Raw genomic sequence first — 18,328 nt, forward strand, 5'->3', positions numbered from 1 at the left:
TCCCTCATTGCTTTTTCTTTTGTTCCAGTGCTGAGGCTGCTGAAGGAGGGAGCTGACCTGAACACAGTGATTTCCTCAGGAGGATCTCTGCTCCATCTGGTAAGAACATAAGGACAAGCTCTGACAAATTCAGCTACATGCACGTTGCCTCTTGAGCTGTCATACACTGCTTCCAATCAATGTCCCAAAACGCAGTTCCTTTTAGGTCCTCTACAAAATATTATGTGGTCTTATTTTAAAGAAATAATATATAATATGTTCTGACTTTAAATTTTGTTTGGAAATTTAAGCCACACCTGGGCGACACATTTTGTATTATCCCTTATTAGCTGTTCAGTTATACACACACACACACACACACACACAGACACGTAATGGTTTCCTCAGTCTGAGTCATTCATAACTGTCAGCCATTGGATATTAATGGGAAAGACCCTAATGCTGAGCAATTTGAAAAACATATTGAGCGAAATATCAAACTCAATGTTAAACAAACACACAGAAATGAAGGGTTGACACTATAAAACATCCAAAGTGTAAAAGATTGTAAAGGAGAATGTAAATTAATGGAAGTAACAAACTGTAAGCATTACCAAATAATTTAATTAACTTACCAAATAATAGATATTATAATTATTTCACAGAAGGTGGAAACATAGACAACATTGCATTTACAGACCATTGTTGTCACAACATGATTTCGGCCTGATGTTATTTTTACATGCTATTATTAATTTATTTCATCAGATGGCAGCAGTCTGGGACAAATTAATGATAAATTCTCATTTTCTTTACTTTCTTTCTTTTTAATATTTTGTTTTACTGTAGTGGAGTTTTAAAAGTGGATACATTTACACAAATAAGATCTAAATGACCCAAACTCCTGCCCTCTTATGGTTCTTGGTCAGATATGACTGCACACCCAGTGTATAACTTTTTTTTTTTTTTTATAAAGCTTAGGAGGACTAAAGCAGTTATTAATTATTTTTCCTTTATTTGACAATGCTTGTTTATTTATGACACAGGCATGTTCTGTTCAATGCCTGTTCACCAACTAAATGGTGGGTGTCCATTACACTCCCTTTAGTTGGTTTATTGTAGCTTTGGGAAACGTTTGAAACCATTCAGTGTCACTGACTTTAATAGACCCAGTCCGGTGTGTGAGCACTGCACTCAAGCAAGATGGATGACTACATTTTTGTCAGTTTTGTGAGCACAGAGATGTAAATACTTTCAAAGAGTTTGCCAGAGTACAGTACAGCTAAACAGAAACCAATCTAGCGGTAATTGGATACAGTTTAATTAAGTCTTGGCACTCTCTAGGAGATGATCAGACACCAAACAATATATATTTTTTAATGGTGCAGCATATGAAATCAACCATTCATATGTAATGCAATATATAAAATAAATTTTTAATTACAGTTTTGATTATTACACCTCTGCCAAAAATCAAACTGTGCCTCTCTGCAATTAATGTAATTATCTAATGTGAAAAGAGCTAAATCGTTTTAATTAATTGAAATGTCTCAATAAATGCGCATTAGATTAGCGAAATAATGTCTGAATAAAGTTAATGCACTCATTCAGTAAAGCACTCTGAAAGTTTGTTAATGACTTTTAATCAACTAGTGTCAAATTTTAGTGGATGCATGAAGTTGGTTTTTCCCAGGTTTATACAGGTTTTCTATCAGAGTAACCAGAGGTGTAGTTCATTAAATTACTGAAACAATGAACGTGATCCACAAAAAATTATTGCAGTGTTTAAAAATGATTGATGAACACACATATAAAACAAACGGTTACCCAGCCATTCGAAAGTTTGGCATTCAGAAGATTTTTAGATGTTTTGAAAATAGTCTCTGATGCTTAAGGTAGCATTTTACATTTTAAATGGCTCTGTTTTATTAAAAACGTACAGTAAAACAGTAATTTTGTTAACTATTATTACTATTTATAATAACTATTTTAATAATAATAATAATAATAAAAATTATTTTCTGTTTGAATAAAATAAAAAATTGACTTTTCAATACTGACCAGATACAATACTGATTTTGGCGGAAACTATTTAAAAATAACACAAAATGGTGTTTATCGCATTTTGGAACAATCTTTTCTTATGGTAAAATGTGATATATCCCTGTGATTACAAAGCTGATTTTTCATCACCAATTACTCTAGTCTTCATTGTAGGGCTGAAACGATTCCTCGAGTAACTTGAGTAACTCGATTACAAAAAATGATCGAGGCAAATTCCTCTGCCTCGAAGCCTCTTTTAATTTATTTTAAATCTCACGCCAGGTTCTTTCGCACCTTCGTTTACTTCACCCACAAAGCGGAAGGAGAAACAAAGTGCTGCGTCCGAAATCGCATACTGCAAGGAGTCAGCAGTGTTTTGATTTGAGGACGTGGGCAAACGTAAAGAGAATGTCGTGGCGTGTGTTCATTGCAAGATAGAGCTGGCATACCACAAGTAAGGCCCTATGATTTCCGCGATGCGGGAATCGTGGAATCCAGTCATAAAAACGGAATTTACAATTTAACGTGGAATGGCATCGAATTTGCCAAATTTTGAATGAATTAATCAAAAATAGGTCATTGCACTTACATCAAATCACGATATGGACTAATATATGTAAATATTAAGCCAGAACAATCTGTTTAAATGTGAATCCTGCATGTTCTGCGTGTCTCTGTTAATGAATGGAGCAGAAGCGCGAGTTCCTTTTATCACACACACGGAAGCGCGTGTGACGCTCGCGGTGATTTCAGCATCTGCCTTCTCACTAAATTAGGAAGTGAACACATGAACAACATCTCCAGAACTGCTCTGACAGTCACTTCATGAGCATTTGATCGTTTGATTTGAGTAAAACTAGCGTCACATCACATACACAGAACTGTAAAGGTATGTCAACCCGCCAAAATAAAAGTCCGGTTAAAGACTATTGTTCAGCAGAATGCACATAGCCTACTACAAAAAAAAAAAAAAAAAAAAAAAAAAAATCTAAACATTTTTTTAAAGGTTTAATCACACAACATTTCTTCCATGTTTTATTTTTTATAGTAAATCCCCTTTGTTTACCAAAAAGTTAAGTTAATTTTCAATAATTAAAAGATAAATTAAATTAATGTTTTATGTTTAATGTGCATCTCAGAAAATGCTTTATTTAAAACCCCAACTGAATGGCACTTAAATGCACTTAATTCATCTGTCAATTTTATTGTCATTGTTCACAGTACAAGTACAGACAGAGAAACAATGTAATAATTAAATGTTTAATTTTGATGTATGCATTGCATTCTATGCACTTAAAATATAATAATAATAATAAAAAAAAAATCTAAAAAAAGGAACCTGAGTTGTTCATTTTAAGAGACCCAGGAGTCTTATTTTATCTTGCATAATTAATATTGCACTTTAAGCAAAAACACATTTTATCTGATTACTCGATGGAATTTTTGGTAGAATACTCGATTAGTAAAATATATTCGATAGCTACAGCCCTACTTCATTGTCACATGATCAGTGATAAATGTTTCGATACTTATATATATATATATATATATATATATATATATATATATATATATATATATATATATATATATATATATATATATATATCTATATCTCAGTCCAGTTATAAACAGTTGAGCTGCTTAATAGTTGTTGTTGTTGTTGTTGTTGTTGTTTTGTAGAAATCATGGGAGGATTGAGGTTTCTGTAAGACAACAACTGCAGTCCTCTTGCTCCTCTGTGACTGGGAATGCTGCATGTCTGTATCCACTTTTGCTTTTGTCTCTGCAGTGTGCCCGCCATGACAATGTGTTCGCAGCAGAGATTTTGATAGAGAAAGGACTGAATGTCAACCTGCAGGATGAGGACCTGTGGACCGCTCTGCATGTGGCCTGTGCCTGCGATCACGCAGATATGGTGTTACTGCTGCTGCTGGTGAGAAATAAACCATACACACAGACATCAAATCAACATTTGAGTTTTGTGTCTTTCAGTCCATAGCAAAATAACAAATAGCAAAAACGCACAACTTCTGGAAAACTCTGGCAAAAATATTAATGATTAATCTTAAGTTTTGCAGACTTCTTTGGCCAACACTGGAAATAAATTGCACTGGTCAAGTGTTCTACTGGGGTTCCAGGAGAATTTGTATTTGTTTTCAGTTGTGTCATATGTGTGACGATTAAAAGGTTTGTGTGCTAAACGATGAAAGCAAAAATAAGATGCAAGAGATGAAAAACATGCCTTCCTCCCTGCACTCTCTCACCAGGGTATTCAGAATATAACACACCACACCTCTGACCAGCCTTGATATGTGAATGTGTGTTTCCAAGTGCATCTGAGTAACACACAGATGTAGGAAAGAGAAAATGTGTCCATCCTTTCTGGCAGTCTTTGTGATTGGCAAGTATGTCACCAAAAAGCACTTTGGAGCTACAGATAAGAAAATAAATAATTTTCTCTATGGATGAAAGTAACTCGTATAGATTTACAAAAGCATGAAGGTGAATAAATCATGACAGAACTGTACCTTTAAAGTTACATGTGTATCAAGTTCCAGAAGGGGATTGGTGAAGACTCGTATACCTCATACTATTTTCTCTTGACACAGTCACTTCTGGTTTATTAACTGTAATGTTAGGGACATGCATTTTTCTGCGAAGCTGCTTTGAAGCAATGTGCATTAGGTGTTATAGAAAAGGTGTTGTAGAAATAAATGTGAATTGAACTGAACATGCACGGCTCTCCTGCAGGAGGGAATCCTGCTAACACAGCTTAGAGTAAAGTTCTGTCATATGTCAGACATGCCAGATCAGTTGAGCGTAATCCTCCACAGTGCTGACAGATCGAGGCAGGATCAGGCTCTGTGTCTTTAGACAGGTGGTGTTCAGTCAGCGCAGTCATGTCAGATTGCATCCTTTACCACAAATAAACACTGCAAATCCTCCAAACTAAAACACAGCTGATTTAACTTACCCTGATACAATGTATTTTTTTTTATGGGCAAATATGCATTATTTCTTAACTGTCACTATTTTAAGTCAACTTCAAATACTATTTACAACTCTTTTCACTTCCAAAATGTGACTTATGAATTCAGGAATCTATATGTGTTTGTGGGCATGTTTTTGTGATATATCAGGACACAACTCTGTATAATAACATGGGTATGACACAGGTATTACAAGGAGAGGGTGACTTATGAGGACATAACCCATGTCCCCATATTTCAAACGCTTATAAATCATACAGAATGAGTTTTTTTGAGAAAGTAAAAATGCATAAAGTTTCCTGTGAGGGTTAGGGTTAGGGGTAGGGTTGGTGAAGGGCGATCGAATATACAGTTTCTACATTATAAAAACCATTACGCCTATGGGATGTCCCCACTTTTCACAAAAACAAACGTGTGTGTGTGTGTGTGTGTGTGTGTATGTGTATGGAAAAAATATTTCAGGTGCAAACAATCCTCTTAGGGGTTAACAATTTCAGACAAAAACTTGTTACTTAACATATTTCATAGACATATCAGACATTTTAGTAATCAAGAAGAAATCTTTATTATTATTATTACAATAAAGTATTAAAAATATTACTGTGCAATACTGTTGTACTGTATATATATATACAGCTGTAAAATTACAATGCTAATATTTGCATCCTAATTTCTTAATTGCATATATTTTTCTCAAAGTGTAATCCACTGATCTTTTATTTTGGCAGACAACTGCAGTGAGACTTAACAGCTTATCTTTTGCTGGCAACAGATTCACTTTGCATTCCCAAATTCATTTTTATGAGCGACATGCAGAGATTGAGTTTGTGTCGAGCAACATTTACCATGAACCAAGCTCCTTTGCAATTTTGAAACTCTGCCATTTTGTGCTTTAGATTTATTTTTGATATATTGTGTGGGCTTACCCAGAACACACATACTGACTCCCCTTCGGATTCACAGAGAGTTAAGGCACATGTGTGTCACTGTTGTTCTTCACACTGTTGTGCCAGGCAAAAGTTCACAGCGTGTGTGTCAGAGGAAACTCAAAGTAACAGATATATCTAGGTTATTTTTAATACTGTGAGTTCAAAGATTGTCTTTTCTAAGGATCATTTCTACTCCAAATGTTAGAGTGGAAAGAATAATCTCAACATTATGTCTGCTCATTGGCTCCTGTGCCACACAGAATGCGGATGTATCCTGTTTGCTACGGGCACTGATAGGCCATCAAATACTAGGTCATATTCATCAAATATGCTTTGTATTTGGTTTCTCACTGATAAAACATGGAAGAGTGAGACTGAATGACTGGTTGTGACATTACTCTCAAACTTTCTGTCACTGATGTGGTGCCCAACGCGTGGCATCCTCTGTGAAATGTAAAACTTAATGACATTTGCAATTTGTGGCTTATGAATTTGCAAGGAAAAAGTTTGAGATTGACTGTCAGCGATTGTATTAAACTTGTTAGATGTTTCTGTAGAGTTGGAAAGACCGTTAAATCAGCAGGCTGTTGAGTCGTGCATTGCCTCCCTCGGATTTCCCAATGACAATATAATTGAGGCATACAACTGAAAATCGGCTGTAAACATTGCAATGATGCACTGCAGGAAAATAGAGCAACTTTATAGAATCTAAAACTGGCTTAGAGAAATAGTGGAGAGAACGGACATTTATACCATTAATTTGTCATTCAACAGCAAATTCTCCACAAATTAGGAGCTTTGGGGTGTAAACAGACTATGAATCAGTGCATTTATCTCTGAAGAGAATCTAAAAAGAACACAGCAGGGGAAGATATTCGCCCCCTTCAATCCTAATACGTTTACAATGATTCCTACACAAGCTGTTCCTCATCCAGTGAGCTTCTTCATCCTTCATATTGATGACTGAATCATTGTATTATTATCAAAAGAAAATGGAAGCTCTGCCAGCTCACGGATCACACGTGCTGCCATATTTCCTGCTTCTAGACCTCAGGTGGAAGTACAGATCACAATCTTAGTATCTCCTTGGAAAATACACTCTGATATCCAGAAGAAAACCATCATCTGGTTATTGTTATTCTGAACGTGTGCTGCGGAGACACTAGCTTTACCTGCTCCACTTTTCAGTGCATGTCTGACTCCAGACCACTTTCGACCTGATTTTCAGTGGAGCGTGAAGCAGCAAAGCATGTGTGCCTGCCAGCTTACTTCAATCACAGAGCCCCTTTAGGAATACTGGACAAAAATACACTTTCTACTACTACTACTACTCAAGTCTCAGGTCTACTTCATTTATAGAGCCCATTCAACTACAAAGTAGACCAAAGGACTGTACAGCAACATAACATGATGAAAATAACATGATCTTTTGAGATCTACCAGAGTTCAAATGAATCAAGTCTGTAATATATTCTGGGGCCATATCATGGTCCGCTTTAAAAATGTACAGCAACAGCTTATACTGAATATTAACCGGAAGCCAATGCAGCTTTTCCAAAACTGGAGTAATATGCTCCCTTTTCTTTGTACTAATAAGGAGCCTCTCGGCTGCATTTTGGACCAATTGCAATTTTGAAATAAAGTGCATTACAGTAGTTAAAACGGGAGAAGATAAATGCATGAATCGGAGAATCTCAAGGTTGGCACCAGAAAAAAAGGATTTCATTTTTGCAATAGTCCTGAACTGAAAGAAGCAAATTTTGACCACACATTTAATCAGATGATCAAATGTTAGAGCAGAGTCAAAAATTACACCCATATTTCTTATTTGGGACTGCACATTAGTTGTCCATGTATCTAACACATTGTTAGTCACAGTCAACCTTATTTGGCCCAGAAATGATTACATCAGATTTACTCTTAGAGAAGTTCTCTAACCAGCACTTTACCGCCTTAAGACATAACAACCGAGATGAATGAGAAGGTGATCTTCCAGATCTTATATGAGAATAAATCTGAATATCATCAGCATAAAGATAAGACATCTTAAGAATAAAGCCTAAAGGAAACCGAAATAGTGAAAAACAGAATCGGTCCTAAAATGGATCCCTGAGGTATTCTACAGTCAATGGAAACTGAAGAGGAAGAAAATTCCCCAACCCTCACTAAAAAAGGATTGTCCCATCAAATAGGAAAAACATTTTAAAACCATCCCACTCAGACCCACAACAAGATCTAAAAGTTAAATAAGGAGACCATGATCTATACGATCAAAAGCTGCACTAAGATCCAGCATAATTAAACGCATCCAAATAAAATAAAATTGTAGTTTGATTTGACAGTCAGACATCAGTCAGTCTTTCTAACATATGTTTACATAGAAAAACAGTGGAAAAGCTGCATAATGGAATGAAAAAGCTTATTCTTTGTGAATGGCCCAATGTACATTTTTAAGCATTTGTGTTTGTATACAGTTGGCAGAAGACAAAAGTCTGTGATACTTCTCTAAATTGAGGTTAATATTTTTTAGTTTATTCCAGCTACAACATGACCTGCTTTGTGTCTGTGTGTTTCTGTGTGTTTGCGGGAGAAAGTGTTTGAGCATCTTCATGTGAACTGTGCCATTGCACTTTGATAGTACTCACAACAGCTGTGTGCAGGGGCGATTCTAAGATTTTAATTTTAGGGGGGCTCAGCCCCCAATAAGGGTATGATTAAAAAATTATATTTGACTATTAGGGTAGGGTTGTATACTACTAACCTTATTGCAATCCACTATTCCATTGTATTCCCTGTATTTCATATATGGGAGTAGGAGTACTGACTGAGCCATATATAACACTGTAAAAAAAAACTAATACAGTTTTTTAGATGTGACCAGTCACTGGAAAATTTTGAATTGGGAATGTAGATTTTTACAATAAAGACTTCCTGATTCAGTATTAGGACATTCATGTTTATCCTTTGATGATACCATTTTTTCTTATGAAATGTATGTGGAAATTGGCAGAAAATTAAAACAACATAAAGGTTCAATGACTGCAATGAATCTTGGGAACACAGTGGTATTGTGTGTGTGTGTGTGTGTGTGTGTGTGAGGCTGTCTGTTCTATTCTCACCTGACTGTTGCTCATTTGCAGACCTACTCCTGCACGACAAAAAAATGTTGTATATCCATCTACAATGAAAAATAAATTATTATATTTTATTATTATTATTATTATTAATTTTTAGCTTTTTAGCCTTTATAATCAACAATACGGTTGGTTATACATCAAGTCAGCCCCTGAACATTTATTTCATTTCAAATCATTTAACTAACCAGCTAATATTCATTAAGAATATAGACAAAACATGTATTAATGTAATTGTCTATTGACAATATGTTTAATCTGTTCTATATTTATTTCTATTTATTAAAAATAACACCATTATCAATTTGCCACTTCTATAAATCAATTACTTAAAAAAAAAAAAAACGGATCCCTTTACTCTTACTCTAATATATGTATCATGATACACTAATGATTCATTATTACTTAATACAAAATCATATTTAATAATACAAAACAAAATAACTCCACATGATGTTTCTCTCTCTGTGACATTTAGTGCTTTCAGACAATGATGTGTGTCTTTAATCATTTCTGTGAAGGGCTGCATAATGTAATGCCGAAATACACAATAATATGTTTTGAATTTTGAAAAGTAAATTAAAATAAATCATGATCGTTTTCTAAAGTATGTTTTCATGGGTGTTAATCGCTTCATTTTTGTTGGAAGAAAAAACAACTGTCCCACCGTGATAAAGGCTGAAGGTGAACGCAGCGAAGACGTATTGGTATTGGATGCGAGAACACACGCACACACACACGCACACACACACCTTGTACTCTCTGATGTTCGCTCTGCTCGGCGCCCCTGTGGATTGAAAAACGCGCTGAATCCGTGCAGACTCAGATCAGGGGAGGAGCCGGAACTTGATGCAGCTTGCCACAGTTTCAAATGAGTTTTTTAAGGGGACTGAAGCGATCACTAATTAATTAATCAAATAATTTTTTAGGGGGGCTGGGCATAAGTTTAGGGGGGCTGAAGCCCCCCTAAAAAGGGCCGAGCGACGCCCCTGGCTGTGTGTGTGTGTTTGTGTGTGAACCAGTGCTTGGCACTATATGAATGAATTTTTCTAAAAGTAAGCTTCATTTACATAAAAGTATGCAAGTCAGTGTGCGAAGAGCTCTCGTATGGCAGGTATAGTGTAAGGACTTAACTGCATGAAGACGTGATCCCCCCTCTCTCTCTCTCTCTCTCTCTCTCTCTCTCTCTCTCTCTCTCTCACGCACTTATTCCATCTGTGACTCTGAAGATCCCTTAATTTCTATATTCAAGGCAATATGATTGACAAGGTTAAGCCAGACTGACATGCCATTGTTTGATTAGCTGTGTGTCAGAAATATTGTTAATTAATGCAACACTCTGTTTGGCTTTTGAATGTTATTGAGATAAAAAAAAAAAAAAAATCTGTGCCCGCGGGTGAGTCACCCTTCTGGAGACAGGGTAGTCTCCGTTGCTATGGTTACACGTTTTCGATCTCTCTTTTACTTTTCAGCAGCCTTGCTGTGTCTTTTGCTTCATTTAACACTGGTTGCAGTACATGCAGTCCACTAGTAAACGATCTCTATAAATGCAATTCCAGTTTTCAGCTGATGAGCTCTCTACAGATGAATCTCACAAATACATGCAAATTATTCAATCCAAAATAACGATAATAATAAAAATACATTCAATTTTTATATTTTTCAAAAGGTATGTTAAGCCTGTTTTTCAGACGATCAGTTTTTTTTTTCCTCATGACCATTATTGTTTCAAAGTGTTTTTTTTTTTATTATCATTGTAAAAATCCGGTTCAAAATGCTTATAAAAATATAGTAATTTTTGTAACTTTTACAATTGCATAAATTAATAAGTAGTACATTTATAAGTATTAACTTAGAATAATAAATGCTGTAAAATGTACATTTTATTATAATGTTTTAAGTGTTATTTACACTTATTTATTTATTTATTTATTTATTCATTCATTCATTCATTTATTTATCAGCATAATTTAAAGATAATACAAACACTACAAAGTAGTTTATAATCTGTATATATTATCATGAAAGTAATTTCACAGTGCAAAATACAATAAAAATCTTAATGGGATTCATTTTCATCATCCAAAATAGAATTACTCGTTTCTTTCTTTTGATTTTTGGGGTTAAATTTGACTGGAGTATGTTCTTGCTATGTTTCTAAAACCTGATGCCACATTTTCTTGACTATTATGCTGGTTTTATAATGCAAACAGTTTTATATTTCAGCGTCTCTGTTTCAGTTTTTTTCTCATATTGTGCTGCGTTGTCTCGACTGTTAATGCTCTTATCTCTGCTGTGCAATATGCAGCACTTTAGGTCTGAATCTCCCACACACCACACACACTCATACTACAGGCTAGCTCTCTCTCCTTCCTCCATATATTACTGCATTTTGCTTCCAAAACTGGATCATGACGACCTATTTTTTGGATTAGTCAGAGTCAGGATTTAGGAGGTACTAGGATGATTTTAGGATGTTAGGCTGCCAATCACAGACTTGTCTTTTTATTTCATTTAGGTAAGAACTGCATTAGGTAAGGGTTCATTAGCTTAGTCATATGAGGATTACTTCCTGAAGAAACAAACCTATATTAAATTGACGTCATGGGGGAAAAAAGGATTTTCCTTGCTGCTTTTCCAACTAAACATGATTTTATAATGCATAGTATTATTATCCATTGATGTTATTTGGAAAAATACCATCAGTTATTTTCCATCAGTTACCTCTTAGCATATATTTGATTTAGATTTTGTCCATTTTCTGAATGTCACACCTCACACAGGATGTGCTTTTGATGCAGCTGTAGACTTACTTTATATTTCAGCTGCCCTCTCCCCAGTCTTTAACCATTAACAGAAACTAAGCTGCAAAACAGTCATTCAATCAGAAATCGTCATTATTGTCAATGCATTAACATATCAGTGCCCACGTTTTCATATAAACACGATCAAATTACATTGGTGAAATTGATCAAAACTGGTCAAATTTCACAGACAAAAAAGTCCATTGTCTATTGTCAATAGTGTAGCAATGTATGAAGCACAGCTCGCACAGAAGTCACTCAAACCAAGCAGCTTTCTTTAATTCATTGCGGTGAATATGAATAGCTAACATGAACCTGCTGCATTGAGCATTTGCATGTTTTTTTTTTTACATCCTGTCAGTACTTGAAATCTGCCGGGTTTCTGTGAGCACACACACCCAAAGCGTGCTAACAGAAAGCACCTCTCAGTGGACGAATGCTACACACTCCAGTACATTAAAAGTTATGTCAAAACGCTAGTCTTTGAGAGCATTCATGTAAATGCAGAGAAATACGGATTCAAAAATATTTGATTCGTGCATCAGGTCTTAAAATGACAGCAGCATAAACCTGCTGCTGCCAACTGTGTCATTAATATTAATCAAACAACAAAAGAAAATGAGAAATTCACTCACTGCTCTTAGTAACTTAAGTAATAAGAATCATTTATTTTTAATGCACACCGTGAATACTGTACAGTATTTTTTTTTTATTACTTAATTAAATGTCTGTAGTAGGTTATTTCTGTAGTAGCCTATGCTATATAGACATATCTGAAAAAAAGAAACCTTTAAATACTATTTAATTAGTGGTATTGTGCAGTTGTGTTATATCAATTATTGACATTGATTATTCCTCACACAATGTAATTTATTAACTGGAAATGAATAAGAGTTATAAAAATGAGATGTAGGGCTTTTATACATGGTATGTGCCATTGTAAAGACTAGGCCTATCTCACAGCCTCATTTAATGTTCGTCCAAGAAAGAATACTAAATGCCTTCTACCCTGACTAAGGTCTAACCCCCCATCGTATAAAACTAACACAAAACACACAGCCACAAACAGAGATAATAGGTGCATTTTCTGCTCTTCAGGTACTATTCACCAATCCACCCCGAAAAGTTCAAACATACTGACAAACATCAGTGTTTAGTTGGACTCGGACTCGAGTCTGACTCAGTTAAAGACTCTTGACTAGAACTCAACTTAGTTGGAGTCGAACCCAAGACTACTATCTACTATATACTGTACAATCCCATGTGGCCACAAGAGAGGATTGCAGAGAATGGCAGTGAAGCTACGCAACTGATGCTGGTGACTGATGCTGGTGACATTCAAATGACAGGAGCAACATTCAAGATTCCAATTTCATTCATATTATACAAATTCATACTATGGAGAATGTACTTTTTAAACCGTCCCAAAGTAAGTTTCAAACCAAATATAGTACCTGCTGGACAGTATGCAATTTCAAAGTCCGTATATCATGCAACAGCTTGAGGCAGTCTACACTGGATAGTAGGGCTGTGCAATATGGGGAAAATATCTAATTGCTAATTTTTATTTATTTATTTATTTATACAGATTGCAATTTGCAATCTGATTTGCGATTTTAAATTTGCAAAGTCAAGCTTTAGCTCAATATTGTCAATAATGTGCAGCACAGTATGAGTATCATTACCCTGCTAAAAAAACATGCATATTAATTAATGACATTTTGATGTTTGAAAGTCTATAGGTTGACAAATTCAGATATATTGCACCTGTCAAACATAGTCTATTTTGCCATTAAAGACTGTTGACGGTGTGCTTTATCAGTAGGTTTTATATTTATGCTCAACATGAAGTATAGATATTGTTGTCGTGAAGACATGAGCCTGGTTTGTCGGCGGTCTCCCTCTAGGTCACTAAAGCAAGCAGCAGCGCACCGGCGCCGCGTCAGGCACCATTCTGGTGTGTAAAGACACAGAAAACGCGATGCAGCCAGTGTGTCACTGTATGTGTGAAACAGGCGTGCGTCTTGTCGAGGTTTCCATTGGGAAGCTTCTTTAAAAAAAACAATTATTTCCCTGAAGCAAACCCAGCGGCATCTTAGCTGCATCCATGTTAGCACGTCACGTTTGATGTGGTAATTTCATAGTAGGCATACACACAGGTTCAAAGACTCGTTCTCGCCCCCTACAGATTCGGTTAAGTATACATCCATGCTAAAATATCAAGGTGAAAGTCATCATCGCTCGCGTAGTATAGACCCAGCTCCCAACCCAACTTTGAAAATAGATTAACGGCGATATTTTTTTTTTTTATCCCCGATAAGAGTCTCCTGTTAACGCAGCACGTTAACGCCGATAATGGCCCACCACTACAAAATATATATATATATATAAGCAGAAATTCTTAGTTTCCATTAAACCATTACAAAATTCCTTTTGGTTTTTGGAATTATTCCAATAGGAATTACTGTTGTTTTATTGTATGCCATCTGCCATATTACATCCCACCAATAGAATCCATCAAATAGAACTTCATCTTCAGTTCTCTCTTCACAGCAGTTCAGTCAGTGTACTGTTTGAGTAAATTAATTACTCCGGGATATTGGTTTGTTTTAACTCCGAGGGAGTGAAGTGACGTGACAGTCAGCCAAATATGGCAGTAGGGGGTTCGATGCTTTGCTCAAAGGCACCTAAGTCAAGGTAATGAAGGTGGAGAGAGAGCTGTACATGCACTCCCACCACCCACAAAACCTTTCGATTGCGAATCCTACTCTCTAATCATTAGGCCACGACTTCCCCTGACACTTCCGAGTGTCAGCCACATTAAAAAAGTTAACAGCTTAAGTCATTTGTGGATTAATGCGTATTGGAGACGCAAACTGTTTAAAATGATTCAGTTCGATTTGGTGAACTGGTTCAAAAAGATCAGATGATTCGTTCGCGAACCGGATATCACTAACTGCTTTGTTTTGAGCTCTCATGATCATGAAGATGTGATGTGATTGTCCTTGTTTCAGTGCAGTCAGAGGATGGAGTCAGGGAGGATGGAGGGAGGATGTTTAATCTGTTTCTCCTTTGTTGACATGGTTCGTTGCTCCTGTCTCTGTACTGTCAGGTTCAGTTACTGTGACCTCTGAAGCACACCTGAGCTGAACTCTACTAAGTGTGTGTGTGTGTGTGTGTGAGCAAATCCCTCGGCTCCTCCGTGTGACCTTGCTTGCACCAAAATATCTCTAAATGAAAGCGAATGAAAAAGAAAGTGGAGTGGATCAATAGGCAACATGGTGAAGGTTAAACACGCGTCTCCTGCTCTTGCACCGCTGCATGTCAACACTTATCCCATGAAACATTGCAGATCATTTTAAAGCTTTTCTGTCAGGGTAAATTAATAACTAACGCTATTCATCATAACACAAGACTAGTTATCCTGGAGGTCAGCCTGTTAACCCCGTGTGCTGCGCTCAAATTAGTGGACTAAAAAGCTATAACAGACTTTATGACTGTTGTCTAACCCATGATGATCACTCTTTTAGTTGCCAGTTCTTGTCTCAGACACAAACAGAGTTTTCAATGCAGTCCTGCGGACCTGGTCAGTATGCGTCTCATTCATAACTGCGGTTTCTTATGGTTAGATCTATAGGTATATACTGTAGGTATATTAGAAAACGACTAAAATATGGCATTGGGCCATAAATGTATTAATATATTAACTTATTTTTAATTACTTGCAGTGCATTTTATGTTTTATAAAAAATATTATATTATATTATATTATATTATATTATATTATATTATATTATATTATATTGTTGAAAAGTTTGGGTCAGATTATTTATTTATTTAGCACTAATGGCAGGTTTTTCATTAGTTCATAAATGTATTAATATATCTACTTCTTTTTAATTACTTGTATAGATAATATATTTTAAAAATTAAATATGATGTAATATAAACAATACAATTTCACAATATTATTTTTACTATATTTCTAATCAATAAATACAGGCCCTGGTGAGCATAATACATTTTTTTTCTCAATAAAAAAAAAAAGAAAAAGAAAAAAAAAACTGACCCCAAACTTTTATTATATTATATTATATTATATTATATTATATTATATTATATTATATTATATTATATTATATTATATTATATTATTACTACTGACTTTATAAAACATGTATATAAATGTATTTCTCACACTGATAATTTAGTTTGCAGTGAGGTGAATGGTAAGTTTGTAACTCGATGTGTGTGCTGGTTGTTTAGTATTCAGGACTCTTAAAGTGTCTCAAAGGACACGGTGCAGTTTGTCGATCGGAGGAGGTGATGCTGACATCTTCATCAGCTCTTCTCTCAGTACGAGAGGTTGAGCAGACACATCCGTATCACACCATCATCTCCTTCACATTGACCCTGCATAATCAATTCACACACACACAGACAGAGGAGCTGCTGATTGTTAATGTTAATTAATACATTTATTAACCTCCTGCTAACCTCAATGCAAGATTGACACTAGAGTCCTGCACGGGGTCGGGTGAAAAATATCCAACTGTGTCGGATACGGGTGCGGGTCGGGTCGGACACAGGGAAACACGGGTCTAAACACGGGTTCAAAACAGTCACGTGCAAACGTAAAAATAGGCGTTCCACTTAAAAAAAAATTAAAAATCACCACGGCGCGAACGGCTGCATGAGTCATAGTTAACAGACGTTTAGATCAGCCAGCTGTTTTTTTTTTCCGTTGTTTTTGTTTTCCGTTCATATATAGGCCTATATATATATATAGTTAAAACACTGATCAAAATTAAGATACAAATTATAAAAAACGAATATCTTTTAAAAAGAGTTTTCCATAAATAGCTTCTGTATGACCTGGCAATAAAATTCGAAAAAAGTGTGTCTAATGTGATTGGCTTAACTGATTTGATTTCGGCTGCGGGTCGGGTGTCGGTTCTATTTTAAGCGGGTCGGGTGCGGATTTTAATTAGTGTTGCTGTCGGAAAACGGGTCGGATGTGGTTTTAAACATTGCAGGTACGGGCGGGTGCGGATTTACAAAATCGGACCCGTGCAGCTCTCTGATTGATACGACCTCCCCGCTCTGAATACGCTCATGGCTGGATTTGTAATGCAATGGTGCAGTTCTTCCTAGTTTATTTGATGTCCTCTGTCTAGTTTTTCATTAATATCTTAATGAGTTAGTTAACTATTACACACTATTTTCTGTGAATGTAGCTCTTCGCTGTGCTCGGGTTCCCGGGGAAGGCTGGGAAAGTGTGATAATTGGCCATAGTTTATCATTGATTACAGACTGATGAATGGCACGAGAGGGACTCCATTTGTTTAGGTCTTGTTTTGCTTTATCTCACTGCCGTCTCCCCCTCCCCCTCTCCTCGTCTGAAGGCTGGAGTCAATGTGCTCCTGCAGGATGTGAACGGGAACGTTCCACTCGACTACACCACAGAGGGGACGGAAAGCAGCTACATCCTCATCAGACACCTGGAGGAGAATGGTAGGGTCCTTCATTCATTTGGTTCCTTATTGACCAGTTTGTATGACTAAACAAATGCATAACTAGGACCTGGAGACCTGGAGATTTATATTATTACTATTATTTTATTATATTATTATAATTGTACCATTGATAACTTACAGTGTGTTTGTGTGCATATATATATATATATACTCACCTAAAGGAATATTAGGAACACCTGTTCAATTTCTCATTAATGCAATTATCTAATCAACCAATCACATGGCAGTTGCTTCAATGCATTCAGGAGTGTGGTCCTGGTCAAGACAATCTCCTGAACTCCAAACTGAATGTCAGAACGGGAAAAAAAGGTGATTTAATCCATTTTGAGCGTGGCATGGTTGTTGGTTGTCGGTCTGAGTATTTCACAATCTGCTCAGTTACTGGGATTTTCACGCACAACCATTTCTAGGGTTTACAAAGAATGGTGTGAAAAGGGAAAAACATCCAGTATGCGGCAGTCCTGTGGGAGAAAATGCCTTGTTGATGCTAGAGGTCAGAGGAGAATGGGCCGACTGATTCAAGCTGATAGAAGAGCAACTTTGACTGAAATAACCACTCGTTACAACCGAGGTATGCAGCAAAGCATTGGTGAAGCCACAACACACACAACCTTGAGACGGATGGGCTACAACAGCAGAAGACCCCACCGGGTACCACTCATCTCCACTATAAATAGGAAAAAGAGGCTACAATTTGCACAAGCTCACCAAAGTTGGACCGTTGAAGACTGGAAAAATGTTGCCTGGTCGGATGAGTCTCAATTTCTGTTGAGACATTCAGATGGTAGAGTCAGAATTTGGCATAAACAGAAGGAGAACATGGATCCATCATGCCTTGTTACCACTGTGCAGGCTGGTGGTGGGGGTGTAATGGTGTGGGGGGTGTTTTCTTGGTACACTTTAGGCCCC

At 36.3% G+C, this 18,328-nt stretch overlaps 1 protein-coding gene across 1 annotated transcript in view; it reads left to right on the forward strand.

Moving 5' to 3' along the window:
- Positions 1-18,328, forward strand: part of LOC128020353 (unconventional myosin-XVI-like) — a 124,548-nt gene that overhangs the window by 42,456 nt on the left and 63,764 nt on the right. The window contains exons 3-5 of the mRNA XM_052607183.1: positions 29-99; positions 3,815-3,958; positions 17,288-17,396. Coding sequence (XP_052463143.1) covers positions 29-99; positions 3,815-3,958; positions 17,288-17,396 — 324 coding nt within the window. The remainder of the gene's footprint in view (positions 1-28; positions 100-3,814; positions 3,959-17,287; positions 17,397-18,328) is intronic.

The sequence above is a fragment of the Carassius gibelio genome, chromosome A9 (assembly GCF_023724105.1).
Source record: "Carassius gibelio isolate Cgi1373 ecotype wild population from Czech Republic chromosome A9, carGib1.2-hapl.c, whole genome shotgun sequence".
NCBI classification, from domain to species: Eukaryota; Metazoa; Chordata; class Actinopteri; order Cypriniformes; family Cyprinidae; genus Carassius; species Carassius gibelio.